This window comes from Sylvia atricapilla, chromosome 12 (assembly GCF_009819655.1).
Source record: "Sylvia atricapilla isolate bSylAtr1 chromosome 12, bSylAtr1.pri, whole genome shotgun sequence".
NCBI lineage: Eukaryota > Metazoa > Chordata > Aves > Passeriformes > Sylviidae > Sylvia > Sylvia atricapilla.
Window position 1 is genome coordinate 13916496 of NC_089151.1, and position 12451 is coordinate 13928946.

Genomic DNA, 12451 nt, shown 5'->3' on the forward strand with positions numbered 1-12451 from the left:
ATGCAGTAAAAACCCGAGGTCATGTGGGATTGTTGGAAGAAGTGGCTCAGGCCATGGTCAGCACTGCTGCCAGCTGAGGCTGCTGCTGAACTGCACCTCGCTGCAGTCAGGGCAGTGCTGCAGCCAGCCCAGGGCTGCTCCAGGGACAGACAGCACAGGCTGGGCCCACCCCGAGCCATGGGGACACCTCTGGCCCTGCTTCCCTGTCCCCTGGCACAGGTCAGTGTGGTGCAGCAGGGGAGCAGCAGGAGCACGGCCTTTGCCCTCTGGGAGCACCTTTGACATCAGTGTGGCAACAACTCATTCACAGCTGAGCTGTGGCTCCTCACTATCAGTTTAATTAGCAAAATGTTACCTCTGTTCTAGAGCTTAAGTGTGCTTTGTGCTGCTAAAAGTGGCCCTTCAGTGCTACAACGTGGTGCCAGTAGCAGGTCAAAGGTTGCCTCTGCAGTCAGCAGAAGTCTCTTTGTATGTCACAAAGTATTTTTGACAGATCTTTTTTTTACAAGCATTTGCTTTTTATTATTTTCACCAAAATAAAGCATATAGCATACAGTATTTTCACACATTTAGGAGATAAATAAGTGTATCTCAAATTCTTTAATACCATGATAATGTATGTAATACAAAGTTATTTCTTCATTGATTTTAATTTAAATACAGCTTGTTTGCTTTTCTTATAAACAAACTTTTATTGTGTTACCATACATTTCCCTTGTTACCTTACAGATGTTTAAATAACAACTGGGAAAATACAGTGATGTGCATTGTTAGAGATAAAAAGTTGCTCTATTAGGATGAAACCTGTATATTAAGTTACCTATGTAAATTAAAAAAACCCAACACATTAAAATTAATGCTGTCACTTGAACTGATAAAGAAAATCTTAAGAGAATAACAAATATTTCAGCTCCAATTTGTTTGTAGAATAATAAGAAAATAATCCATTTTTGTATTTCCACACGGATTGATATGCATATTAATTTATCTGCTACTTGTTTGCAATTATAAATAAATAGAGGTATAAAGACAAAATCTCACACTGCCGTTCCCTTGAATTTACCAGCTACAGTAAATGCTATTTTCAGATCATAAATACATTCCCATTCAACTTAATCAAATACCATAGGCCTAACTTCATGTGCTCAGTTTCATGCTGCATAGTTGAGAAAGGAAAAAAACATCTGGTGGCACTTGGTATCTTTAATGGCACTTCTTTCAGCAAAGGACAGGGTGCATTTGTGTCACTAGCCAGGGTTACCCTTCAAACCAGTCCTTTAAAAGAGGCTTGAAAAGAACACTAAGTAAAGCAACAATCCCCGTGCTGTGTGCCAAGCTTTAGCTAATGGTGCATGGATCATCGTTGCTTGGTTTCATTTCTCCTTCCAGCAGCAAAGTGATCACAGCCTTGCTCAAGTAGCTGCACGTTCCCTTTTTTCCAAGTGGGTGGGTGTTGTAGAATGCAGTCATGTCACTCTGCAGAGAGGGAACAGAGGCTGCCATCAGTGTGAATGTGGAAAGCAGCCACACACAGCGAAACAAGAACAACATCAGATATGTTAAAAATGCAAATGTATTTTTTGGACTCTAAAGAACAATCCTGCTCAGTTTTCAGAAATCTCCCATATGTACTTACCTGCCTCTGTTTTCTCACTGAGTTTTCTAGGACTGCACAGATACCACCTTCTTAACATTTTTAAAATGTCATAGCTGTCAGAGAACAACTGCTCTCCTAAAACATGCAGCTGCGTGATGCCTGTGTGGTAGAACGGTGAGCCAGGGCCTTGGGTGTACATGAGGTGTAAACTGACTGAAGATTTATTCAGAAGGAGAAAATCCAAGATCCAAACCACAGGTAGCACATGAACTCATTCATTAATCAGATCACCAAAATAGGTGTCCTTCACTGAACACCTGTTTTTCACAGTTAGTGACATTAAAACACCTGCTTACTCTCAAATTATGTATTAGCTGCTCTAAAAAGGCTTAATAATGCTTTAAGTCAGGAAATTGGTTACTTTTATTAAATCAAGGGCAGAGATTGTGTGGAGAACAGATGAAGACTGGTGTAGTTTTAGGGCGTGTCTCAACTTACTAGAATAAACACTTTTGCTGTTTATTACATGTTAACAGGGAATTAACAAAGTCCAAAAGATTTGCAAGTCCATTTGATGGAAGACCATAGTTTAGACAAATCAGGAGTTTATAGCAGGGTTAGGAAGCCTTGAGACAGAACCCCCTAAGAACAATGCCAGACAGGGTTACAGTTAACTGCCAGCAGGCATCCACATGGGAATATGAGAGAGCTTGATTCCAGAAAATTGTGCTGAATTTCCAGCAACAGTATTAAATTCTATTCACTACTCTAAATCGGGGCTCTTTCTAAGAGACAAAAGGCATTTTTCTAAGTAGGTCTGGGCTTGGAGAAAAAAAAATAAAATCCATCACTTCAACAGGGGCTAGGGCAGCACCAGTAAAAACTGGGGTTTGCACAGAATTTTCCTTTCTGTTTGTAGCCATTGGGGAATTGCAGCTTGTCACAGAAGTCAGTAGCAAATTCCAGATGCTGTGTGGAGCTGGCACTTGAGAGCCAGTTGTGTGCAGGATGGGTGGTTTTGCTGTGGCCACAGAGTCACTACCCTCTAACATGGACCAAAAGGATCATAATTTCCAGGAAATTGTGATTTTTTTCTAAACAAAGGTATTGTGCAAATTGACACACTGCTGGGGCTGGGTATCTGGCTTGCTTTCAAATCTTAATACAAAAAATCAGTGGCAAAAAAAAAAAAAGAGCAAACATTGAAACATTTGAAAGAGTTCTTAAGCAGCACATCCTTCCTTATCTTTCTTATAAAGGAGGTAAATTCAGCAAGAGGAAGGGCTGTTGCATGTCAATGGTATGAATCAATAGATTCTTCAGAGCTAGCACAGATAACTTCAAATATATAGTCCCCAGTAAAATGCCAGCTGGAACAAGGAATATCATCCTCAGTAGCTCTGGGACTTGTCCCACTGCTTTACTCTTATCTTCTCTTTCAACCAGGCCAACAAACCTGGCTTTATTACAGAATTTTAGAGCTTTGAGGCACCAAAACTTGTAGTGAGAATATTCAGAGATCTTTAAAGCATAAAACCTATAATTCTAGTGAAGTTAATAGTAAAAGCATTTATTCCTTTATTTGAATTTTAGTCAAAAGTTTGCCAGTTCATGAATGCAACTCTAGCAGAAAAATCAGTAACTAAGAACAGTTCTGGATCTCAAGTTCTTACTTTAATATTGTCAATATCAATTCTTTGCTTATTAAAGTTTTCTTTGTCTCTGTGTACATAAGATCCTAAGTTCACATTTCCTCGCTGAACTTTAGCTTTTTTATTTTGTTTTTTTAAATCTTCTCTGTTCTAGTGCTCTCCTAATGAATTCTTTCCCCTTTGAGGATAACTCTTCCAGCTTCCTGAGAGTCCCATTTCAGAGCATGGAACACAGAGTATTCTCCCTACCGTAACATTTTGAATTTACAACTCAGCAATAAAGGGCACCTCTTTCATCTCTGCTTAGAGGCTCTTTGCAGACCTAGGCAGCACTTGGGTATATTAATTTCTTATTTGTGTTCCGTTCTGAACTTCTGTCAATTGCTTTTTACTCTGAACTGCCCAGAATTAGCATTTAGAGCTAACTTCAATAAGAATGGTAAATTCTGTCAGACAGCAATATTTTACTCACTTGATTTTCAGCTCCCTTCAGACTGCTGTGATCTTTCTGAAAGTCATGAAATGCTTCTTGTACCACCTTGTCCAAGTCCACTTTGTCCTGGAACTCTAGCTCAGGATTTCTCTCCAAAATAACAGATATAACCATCAGCAACTAGAAGGCAGAAAAAGATTGTAAGACTTTAAATTTCATTTTTTAAAATTCAGGTTACATAATAGCATTGCTAGTAATTGCATATGCCTCTTTCAAGCAGGAAGCCATTTAATAATGGCACAGGTAATAGTGCACAGATAATAGAATTCTGACTTTGATAAAAGAATCAGTGGAAAAGCAGGCTTTTATGAAAGGTTACAATTGCTGGTGACTGCCTAGGTAAGGGCATGGTGTAAATGATTGACATTAGCATCTAACTTGGCTGGGAGCCAGGGAAGTTATTTTCCATTTTATTCAGTTCACTGTGTGGCTGCACGAATGCTGTGGAGAGACTGAAAAGCAGGAAACACTGAACCTCAGCATTTGGTGTTCTGAGGCATAATCACAGATGGTAAAATTCTGTTATGACAAAGCTGATAAAAACCAAGGACACCAGTCAGCAGTAAAGCCTCAGTTCATCAGAATTTATGTTACTTACATCATCTGGAAAGGGTTTAAAATAGGAAGGTGAACATGATGAGTGTCCTGTTGTAGTATCTACAGGCAGTGGAGTCTGCACTGGTCACCTTGGGTTGGGTAATTTTGTTATCTTTGAGCAAAAATTGGGGGTGTTCCAGCAGCCAGCCTGACCAGGAGCTGTGAGGCAGAACTGGGAGGGGTTGATGTTCCTGGGGAGGAGCCCTCACAAGCACCAGGGGCACGGATTTGGGGACTAACAAGGCCTGCTGCTGACAGCACAGATGCCAGGTACCAGCCATGCAGCTGCTCCTGATCTCTTCTAAAAGCAAACATTGTGGGCAGTGGGGGGAAGGATTTAAACTGCCTCTTGCTTTCCTCTTAGGATGAGGAACACAAGGAAATGGGAAGGTGGCTGAGTCAGTAGTGTAAAGCTACTTCCTACAGAGCCTCAGCAAAAGGGGAAAGAAGAATCCTTCAGAGGGCAAGCTGATTATTTTAGAGCAGTTTTCCTTAGATCTAGGAAATTGTTAGGAAAAGGCATAGGCTAAGGACTTGAAGGAAAGCTACAGTGGAATTATTAGAATTTTACCTCCTCTGACCTAATTGTATTGCTACTGTCATCAATATTTGTTGAAGGGAAGAACATTATGGACTGACTCTGTTCTGAACATGCAACAGAAACCTGTTTAATCATAAAAATCTCTGGAGAAATGACTGAAAACAAGCGCTTATATGGAAAATACTATTTCTTCAAATATTTGACTCTAGGTTAGTTTTTTGTTTTGTTTTAGGCTTTAACATGCTAATGCACACTATAAAATGTCTTTAACTATTAGCCCCAGACCTCCACAATGATCTGCCTGTATTGTGGCTGGTCGATGTTTTGCAGCATATCTTCAACTAGGAGGGAAAAGTTCATTTCATACATCGTCATATCCGATAGGGTTGGTTGCTGGAAAACAAATCATACTTTTAATCAAAGACCACATGCATTGAATCAAACCCACCCCCAGGCAGAGCCTACGTGCTTGTTGAACAAATAATATTCAACCAAGAAATAATGACCACTGTAGGATCAAAAAGGGAGTTGATTTCAAAGTCCACGACTTGGAAAGAATCGTCTACACTCATATGCTTTAATAGAAATAATTTGCTTTCATTCTAATGTATTTTACTCCACATGAAATAGAAGACTTGAATTTTTCTTTCCCCCAAATTAACAAGTGACTCAAAGTAGAACATTCTGGCATAAAAACCCCATTAGTGTATTACAGGCCTGTGGAACAGCAGTGCTGAGCCCGCGTGGGGTTACCTGGGGCAGGAACCTCCCTGCCACGATCAGGCCGTTGGGGGTTCTCTCCAGGATCTGCCACACGCGGTCGTAGAACCCGGCAGGAGTTCTGTTCAGGGAACCATCCAGCTGCCTCCTGTTCAGCCAGCTCCTGGGGACACACAGGGACAGCCTCAGCAGAGCTGCCACTGCACAGCCCTGCCCTGCCAGCCCCAAGGTGAGCAGTGACCCCAGAGCACCTCAGCTGCACACACAGCACTGTGCTCTGTGCCCAGGGGCTCAGCCTGCACAGGTCACAGTGTCACCACAGTGTCACCCTTGGCGGTGTCTGCGCTCTGAAATCCACCCACTGCAGGCCAGTAACGGTAGCAGATCAAATTCATCATATCAGAAAAATGCATTTCAGCAGAATTATTGAAGGCAGGGGTTTTTCCTGACAGTCTGTAGAAAACAAGTGGCCTGCAAATTTAGAAAATTCAACAGAATGGTTTTGTAAAACTAAGGCTTTGAGCAAACTGAGTCACATTCTTCATGAATCACAAATCCTGCTTGCCTTCAGAAGCACACCAGCCTTTTTCTTTTTTACTTAAAGCCATCAAGTCTGGAATTTAATTTTCCTATTTTTTCTTCTTGGTGTTACTATAGGAATGGGGCTTTAGCCAAAACCAGCAATGGAACTTGAAGAAGTGGCATCCATGGGTATGAATTCATTGGTGGATTCACAAGACAGATTTAAGTCTTGTGTGGCTGTCTTAAATGTATTTGACAGAGAAAACTTCCTCAAGTTATTTAGTCCTTAGATGCTTTTTGAATTTTAAGTAGAAAAATCAACACATTATTTTTTAGAAAAACTACAGTTAAATTACCGCTTTGCAACCTGCCTCATGCCTTTCTGCATTTCTAAGACCTGCTTCTGGTAGGCTGCTTGAAAAAAAAAAAAAAATTCCCTGGTCAACTTTAACAATGTTGTTTTGCAGAACTTTCATAGCCTAGCTCAAATTAATTCAGCATTAATAAGTTTGGGGGTTTAGTTTTTGCTCCATTTGTATTGGTAAATTAACATGATATGCTTAGAATAAAATCACTTTGTAAAATGACCTGTTTCTCCAGACACCAGTGTGCTTGATGAAATTACTAAAATATCTTGTATTAAAAAAGCCTTACTCTTAAATACTGAGGAAACGGTGAGAATTCCTTCTGAGATACAACCAGTAGGGAGAACACTAATTCTGACAATTCCATACATGGTTTTATACTGAAGTTTCTAAGTGTAGCTCACTCCCAACTACTCCAGAAGACAGCAAACAGAGTGTTGGGTTTGTTTTTTTTTTTTTTTTAAGAATGAAAGGGAAAAATTATCACTAAGCAGTGCATTTTCTGAGCTCTAGGTAATTTGTTCTCTGAGAACAAAGGAGATATTTCGAGTTAACCCTATAAAGCCAACATGCAGTGTGGGTTCTTTTCCTGTATAACTGTATTGGATAAATATGACAAGTTAAGAAAAAATGTCACATAAATCACTTCTCAATTAAACGCTAAACAACCAAAAAGCTGTGTCTACTATTTCATCTTATTCTCTGTACAGCTCTGTCCTTTGATTATGATAAGAAAACCCCTATAAAAGCAAAAAGACCAGTGGTGTGGTAAAAATAATGATTTGTTTTCTTAATAGAAAAAATGTATTTGAAGATGTAAAAAATGCTCTGACCCATCTACATTAATAGGGTTAGGAAAAGAATCCTGCAAACTGAATAAGCAAAGTGGGTTTTAGAACTGTTTGGATTATTAAAAGAACAATGCTCCATTTAAAGACTCTCTTGCAATCTTGTGACCTACATAAGTAGATTAAAAGGTGTAAACTGTGGAGTCTGTGCTTGCAAAGATGTTACCCTCTGTGAAAACTTGGCAAGAGGTTAGTTGTGGAGAGACTGTTAGGGAGGTAGATAGACCATTAGCCCTTCCTGTATGACAAATTAATTGGCACTGAGATATGGTATCACATTAGCAGAGATTTTGTTCTAAAAACATGGCAAGGATAAAACTCAAAAAAGTAAAAAAAAAAAAAGGAGGAGGAAAAAAATCCCATATTCTGTATTTCCTGGCAGGAAGTGAACAAGTCACTAATGGGCAAGTAAAAATGAGTTAGCAATACTGTACAGGAAGAAGTTAGAAAAGAAGTTAGAAGACTGGAAGTTTTGAAGGATATGCTGGTGAGCTTTTGTACTCAGGTAACTCAAAAAAGAATCCTCATCTTCAGAAACTCAACCCAAGTGTCCTTCAGTGACCTACCCCTCGTGTAGGGGTTTCCAGCTCCAGGAATCAAAAGCAGCAGCTGCTGTGGCAACGCAGGTAAGATCTCTGACAAAAGGTGGTGTATGAATTCCTTACTGAGACTGACCAAATGCTTCCTAAACAGCATTAATATTTAATGGGAAATGCTGCAAAGGAGTTGTTCTGCTGTGGTTTTACAGGACAACGTAGGCACCAGCACGAGCAGAGACAGCAACTAAACAGCAAGAGCTGATAAGCACAGCCAAGACTCTGAAAAGCGTCTGGGAGATAAAGAACAGAGCAAGTGGGGCATGATGAGATCAGGCAGCAACTGAAGGAGCTCATTTCTCAGGGATTATAGACTGGGAAAAACACAGGTGTGTTTTGAATGAAGCAGGAACATAAACAGCAGCATGTGTGGTGTAATTCCTCTTTGAGAGGAAGAGCCCATCACCCATTCAGTCAAGGACTATGGAAATGATCAGCAATATTATGTGCCAAAGTTTAACTTAACTAGAAGTGAAACCAAGAGGAGGAGTTTTGACTTCACTCTTATCAATAAAGTTCGGTGGAAATCTTGCAATTTTAACTTTTGTCTTGCATACTTGGTACCACAATGAATGCTCTTTTTGGCAGCTGGTTACAGCTTGGAGAAAAGATTCCAAGTTTCAGGCAGTACCACTATCTTTTAAGAATGCTAGAGAACATCTGCTCTTACTCATACAATAATCTAGAAGAAAGCAGGCACTGAACAGCAGACAAACTGTTCTTACAAGTTACTCAGGTGGAGGTATTGGGTAATTTTTGGCTCCTTTGCCCACATCAAAGAGTGTAATGGTTCACATTATAGCAGACAGATCTCTTTTCTGTGGCAGTAAAGAGATTTCCACAAAGATAAAGCTGAAAAGGGAATATGCAACAGAAAAGAAACAATTCTAGAACTTGGGTCCATGTGAAAGAATGAAAAAGTGCATTTTTGCTACCTTCCCTTAAAAAATTACATAACTGATTGTAGATGCCTGGTGATTTCAGGTGCACACAAAGCAGTTCAGGATCGAAATGTACTTGAACAGAGGTTTCTGAATGAAAGCCACAACCCCACACCTGGTTACCTGCCCGGCTGCTGAGGCTGCAGAATATCCAGCAGAAGCTGCTTCACCTCACTGGGGGACATCTGGTACAAGTCCTTGGCTGGCATATCCCCAGCACGGATTTTCAGCTCATACTTCATAGCATGGATGATCCATCTACATAAGGGGAGGAACAGATTTATTCATTAAATACAAAGTTTCCAAATAGGAAAAATTTGTCTAATACAACAGCTCATAAGAATTTCACATAATCCTGCTATTTGGCTGTCAGGACATGCATAAAATATCAGACAAATACTCTCCTACTCTTCCTGTTTGATTGGAACATGATAAAAGCTGAAAGGGATAATGCACAGACTTTAAGAAATGTGTTGTGAAGTGTGTTTTCCATAGAGAAGATTAATTGGACTACATTCCCTATATTCCATGTTCATTAAGACCAACATTTACCTGCCTTTTGATGTTAAAATTCCTACTCAGAATTATGCTTTGACTATATATGCATTTTGCTGATGAGATTTAAAAAGCCATAAAATTTCCAATATTTTACATTTACGAAGACTTCAGGGCTTATTTCTAGTTTTAGCCTTTGAAATTACTTTTTGCAGTCTACCACACTTTCTTTTTCTGCTCCTTTTTGAAAAAAAAACATTTGATTCAATAAAAATATAGCAACAGTGAAGATTTTTAGCCTGAGGTATCAGAGAGGCAGAATTTGGCAAAGTGTTGAAGGAAAATGCCGAGTTTTATTGTGCACAAGATGTAAAACCAGTGCTCCAGGCTCTGATGCAATATCAAAGATTAAATAAGGTACAGGTGCATCCGAAGGCACATAAGCACAGAACTCAGCCTCTTACCCTCTGCACTGGTTCACTTCAAGTAGGCATTACTAACAAAAGGAAACTGAACTGGTTTTTCTTCAAACAGTCCAGAACACCTGATCAAGGCTTGGGACCATCAGAACCTTTCTGTGTTTATCTGAAAATGCAGTGAGAGATTCAGGCTGTCATCTCTACAGCCACATTCTGAGGTCATTTCACTATTGCTAACAAGGTGCAGAAGGGTTTTGCTCATGTAAGTCAAGTCACGTTGTTTTGTAGGGAGTTCTTAGTACCTACACAGACTTTGGAGATGCCTGGCCAGCTGATTTGGTGTTGCTTTACATCTGAGGTTTCCATGCATTGGAGGTGCAAGATACCAGGGAGGATTAGGGCCCATTACATTATGCAGAACATGCTGCTTTCATTTCATTTAGCAGGTGATGAGAGTCCTTCTCTTGTCACTCAGATTAACAACACAGCAGGCTCAGTAATTCTTTCCCCACTCATAACTCAAATGTGTCTGAGGCCCTTACTGGTATTTTCTCTTTGCAGTGGCCTACAAGCCACACCAAAGTCAAGAGTGGACCTTCTGCTGAGCTCTTCACTGATAAGAGGTGAATTCAAGTCAGTTGGCTGGGAGTTTTTACAGTAATAGGCCTGTCAGAAACTTGATCTATTTCAACATGAAGCCCTGAAAACAAATCAATAACAAGACACTAAATCAAATCATTATCAAACTGGAACGGCACTTCTGTGAGAAGGTTAATTTTGCTCACTGGAGTGGGTGATAACACTGAAATAAAGGAAATTGAATCTCTAGCATTAACCTTGAGAGAAAGAGAAAAAAAACTTCAAAAAGGATTAGCTACAGAGAATAAGGAAGGGGAGGAAAGAGGAGTAACATGGATCTGTAGAGGGGACAGAAAAGCATTTAAGTGTAAAAGGATACTTCCAGTTAAACGTAATACAGGCAATTTTTGGTTTTATGATGACTGGAATGTACTGCTGAAGAAGAAATATGAATCTTGTATGCTAGCAAAAAGGCTGCTGGTATCTACCTCCAGTGCTGAAATGCTGTGTTTTTCTCTATGGAAAAGATATGGAAGATGAAACACTTAAGTTCTGATTCTAAAGCGTGCTCACTGATTCTGTAAATCTCAGTCAGTAGCACCTGGCCTCTTCAAAGAAGTGCTTATTCAAATGCATGTCTCTTCCTAAATGTGAAAAGATTAATTAACTTCTGTGGGTAGCAAAGTAAATGCAGATCCCATGGAATGTAACAACACTCCAGCACAGCCTATGTGTAGGTCACCTTGTCAAAGAACTGAAGGGAACAGGTGGGAGGTAAACGATGTTTTAACCTTGATTCAAGTTTGTGGCTCTCTGAAGTCTGTACATTCCCCTACAATGCCAGAGGCAATAAAGGACAATAGGTACTTTACTGACCCAATCCGTATCTTCAGCATTCCACTGAACAGTTCTGGGGAGTTGGAGATGATCCAGCCAATGTGGATGACAAGTTCCTGCTGCACCACAGCTTCTCTTTCATCTTGTAATCGGCATTTGTCATAGATCATGTCCTTAATCACTGCTGGTGATAAGGGGTTAGAAATCACTGCTTCCTCTTGGCCAAAAGCTCCCAGTGTCACCTGTGGTACAGGGAAAACCATTCAGAGGACAGGGACAGGAAGAAATGCACTGCAAAGCAATTCAGAAACTAAACTGAAAATTTCACCATAAAAGGGCAATTTTATGTCAATGGCTGATGCTTGTTAATACTGTTAATTGGATGCTATTGACATAATAAACTTCACTAACAACCACAGTGAATATGGAATATATTTTTTCAAATTAAAATAAAAGTACAAGACCACTGCTTTGGTTATAATCAGGACTGTACATTAAGTTTAGACAGTTGTATAATTTCATACATTTCAGCTGTGGAACTCAATTAAAATTCAGAATTAAATTTATAGTTTTGTTTTCTTATTTCTACTAGCATGCTAAAAGTTACAGCCTTAATTTTAAGAAAATATATTGCTGGGACTGGATTGTTTAACCACAAAAAGAAGGGAGTTTTATTAAAATTCTGTTTTGCTTTTAACCTTCTGTCAGTAAGATAGCAACACTAGTTTTTCTGCTGTGATAAAGATAATTTTTATAATTATCTGGCGAACAAGGAAGGGAAGTTAGGTTAAAAGTTGCCAACAGTCTCAAATTATGCTGCATGCAGGTGTGGTCTTCTCTACAGCTGAGCAGTGCTAAAGCACAAAGCCAGACCTCAGTCTGGAGTAAGACAACAACGTTGCACATAAGCAAGTATACACATACATACATTTAATACAAAAATACAGAAATATTCAACTGCTATTATTTAGAAGCAGCTATTAATGAATTTAATTAAAATTACTGTGCTGGGGAAGAAAAATTATGTTCTCCTTCGGAAAGGAAAAAAACACTGATGATTAAACTTCCTTTGAAACAGAAAAACCCAAAAGACCTTTTGCTCAGCTGCCACCCACTTGTTGTCTTATGTTCAATCACACAGAGAGTGGTTACATTTTCATTAAAGAAGTCTTTCCTTCAAAAGATGCCTTAGTACTTACACTCCATCTACTTTGGTCAAGTACGAGGGCATACAGATAAAACCACAGAA

General features: G+C 39.5%; 1 protein-coding gene across 4 annotated transcripts in view; it reads right to left on the reverse strand.

Annotated features, from left to right (window-relative positions):
* Positions 1–496: 496 nt before the first annotated feature.
* The window catches only part of PHKB (phosphorylase kinase regulatory subunit beta), a 70575-nt gene continuing 58620 nt past the window's right edge, over positions 497–12451 (reverse strand). For all 4 annotated transcript variants that reach the window (XM_066327897.1, XM_066327898.1, XM_066327899.1 and 1 more), the window contains 6 exons: positions 11242–11444; positions 8996–9130; positions 5634–5763; positions 5166–5273; positions 3722–3862; positions 497–1476 (listed from right to left, as the gene is read on the reverse strand). In XM_066327897.1, the coding sequence (XP_066183994.1) occupies positions 1339–1476; positions 3722–3862; positions 5166–5273; positions 5634–5763; positions 8996–9130; positions 11242–11444 (855 nt within the window). In that variant the 3' untranslated portion in view covers positions 497–1338. The remainder of the gene's footprint in view (positions 1477–3721; positions 3863–5165; positions 5274–5633; positions 5764–8995; positions 9131–11241; positions 11445–12451) is intronic.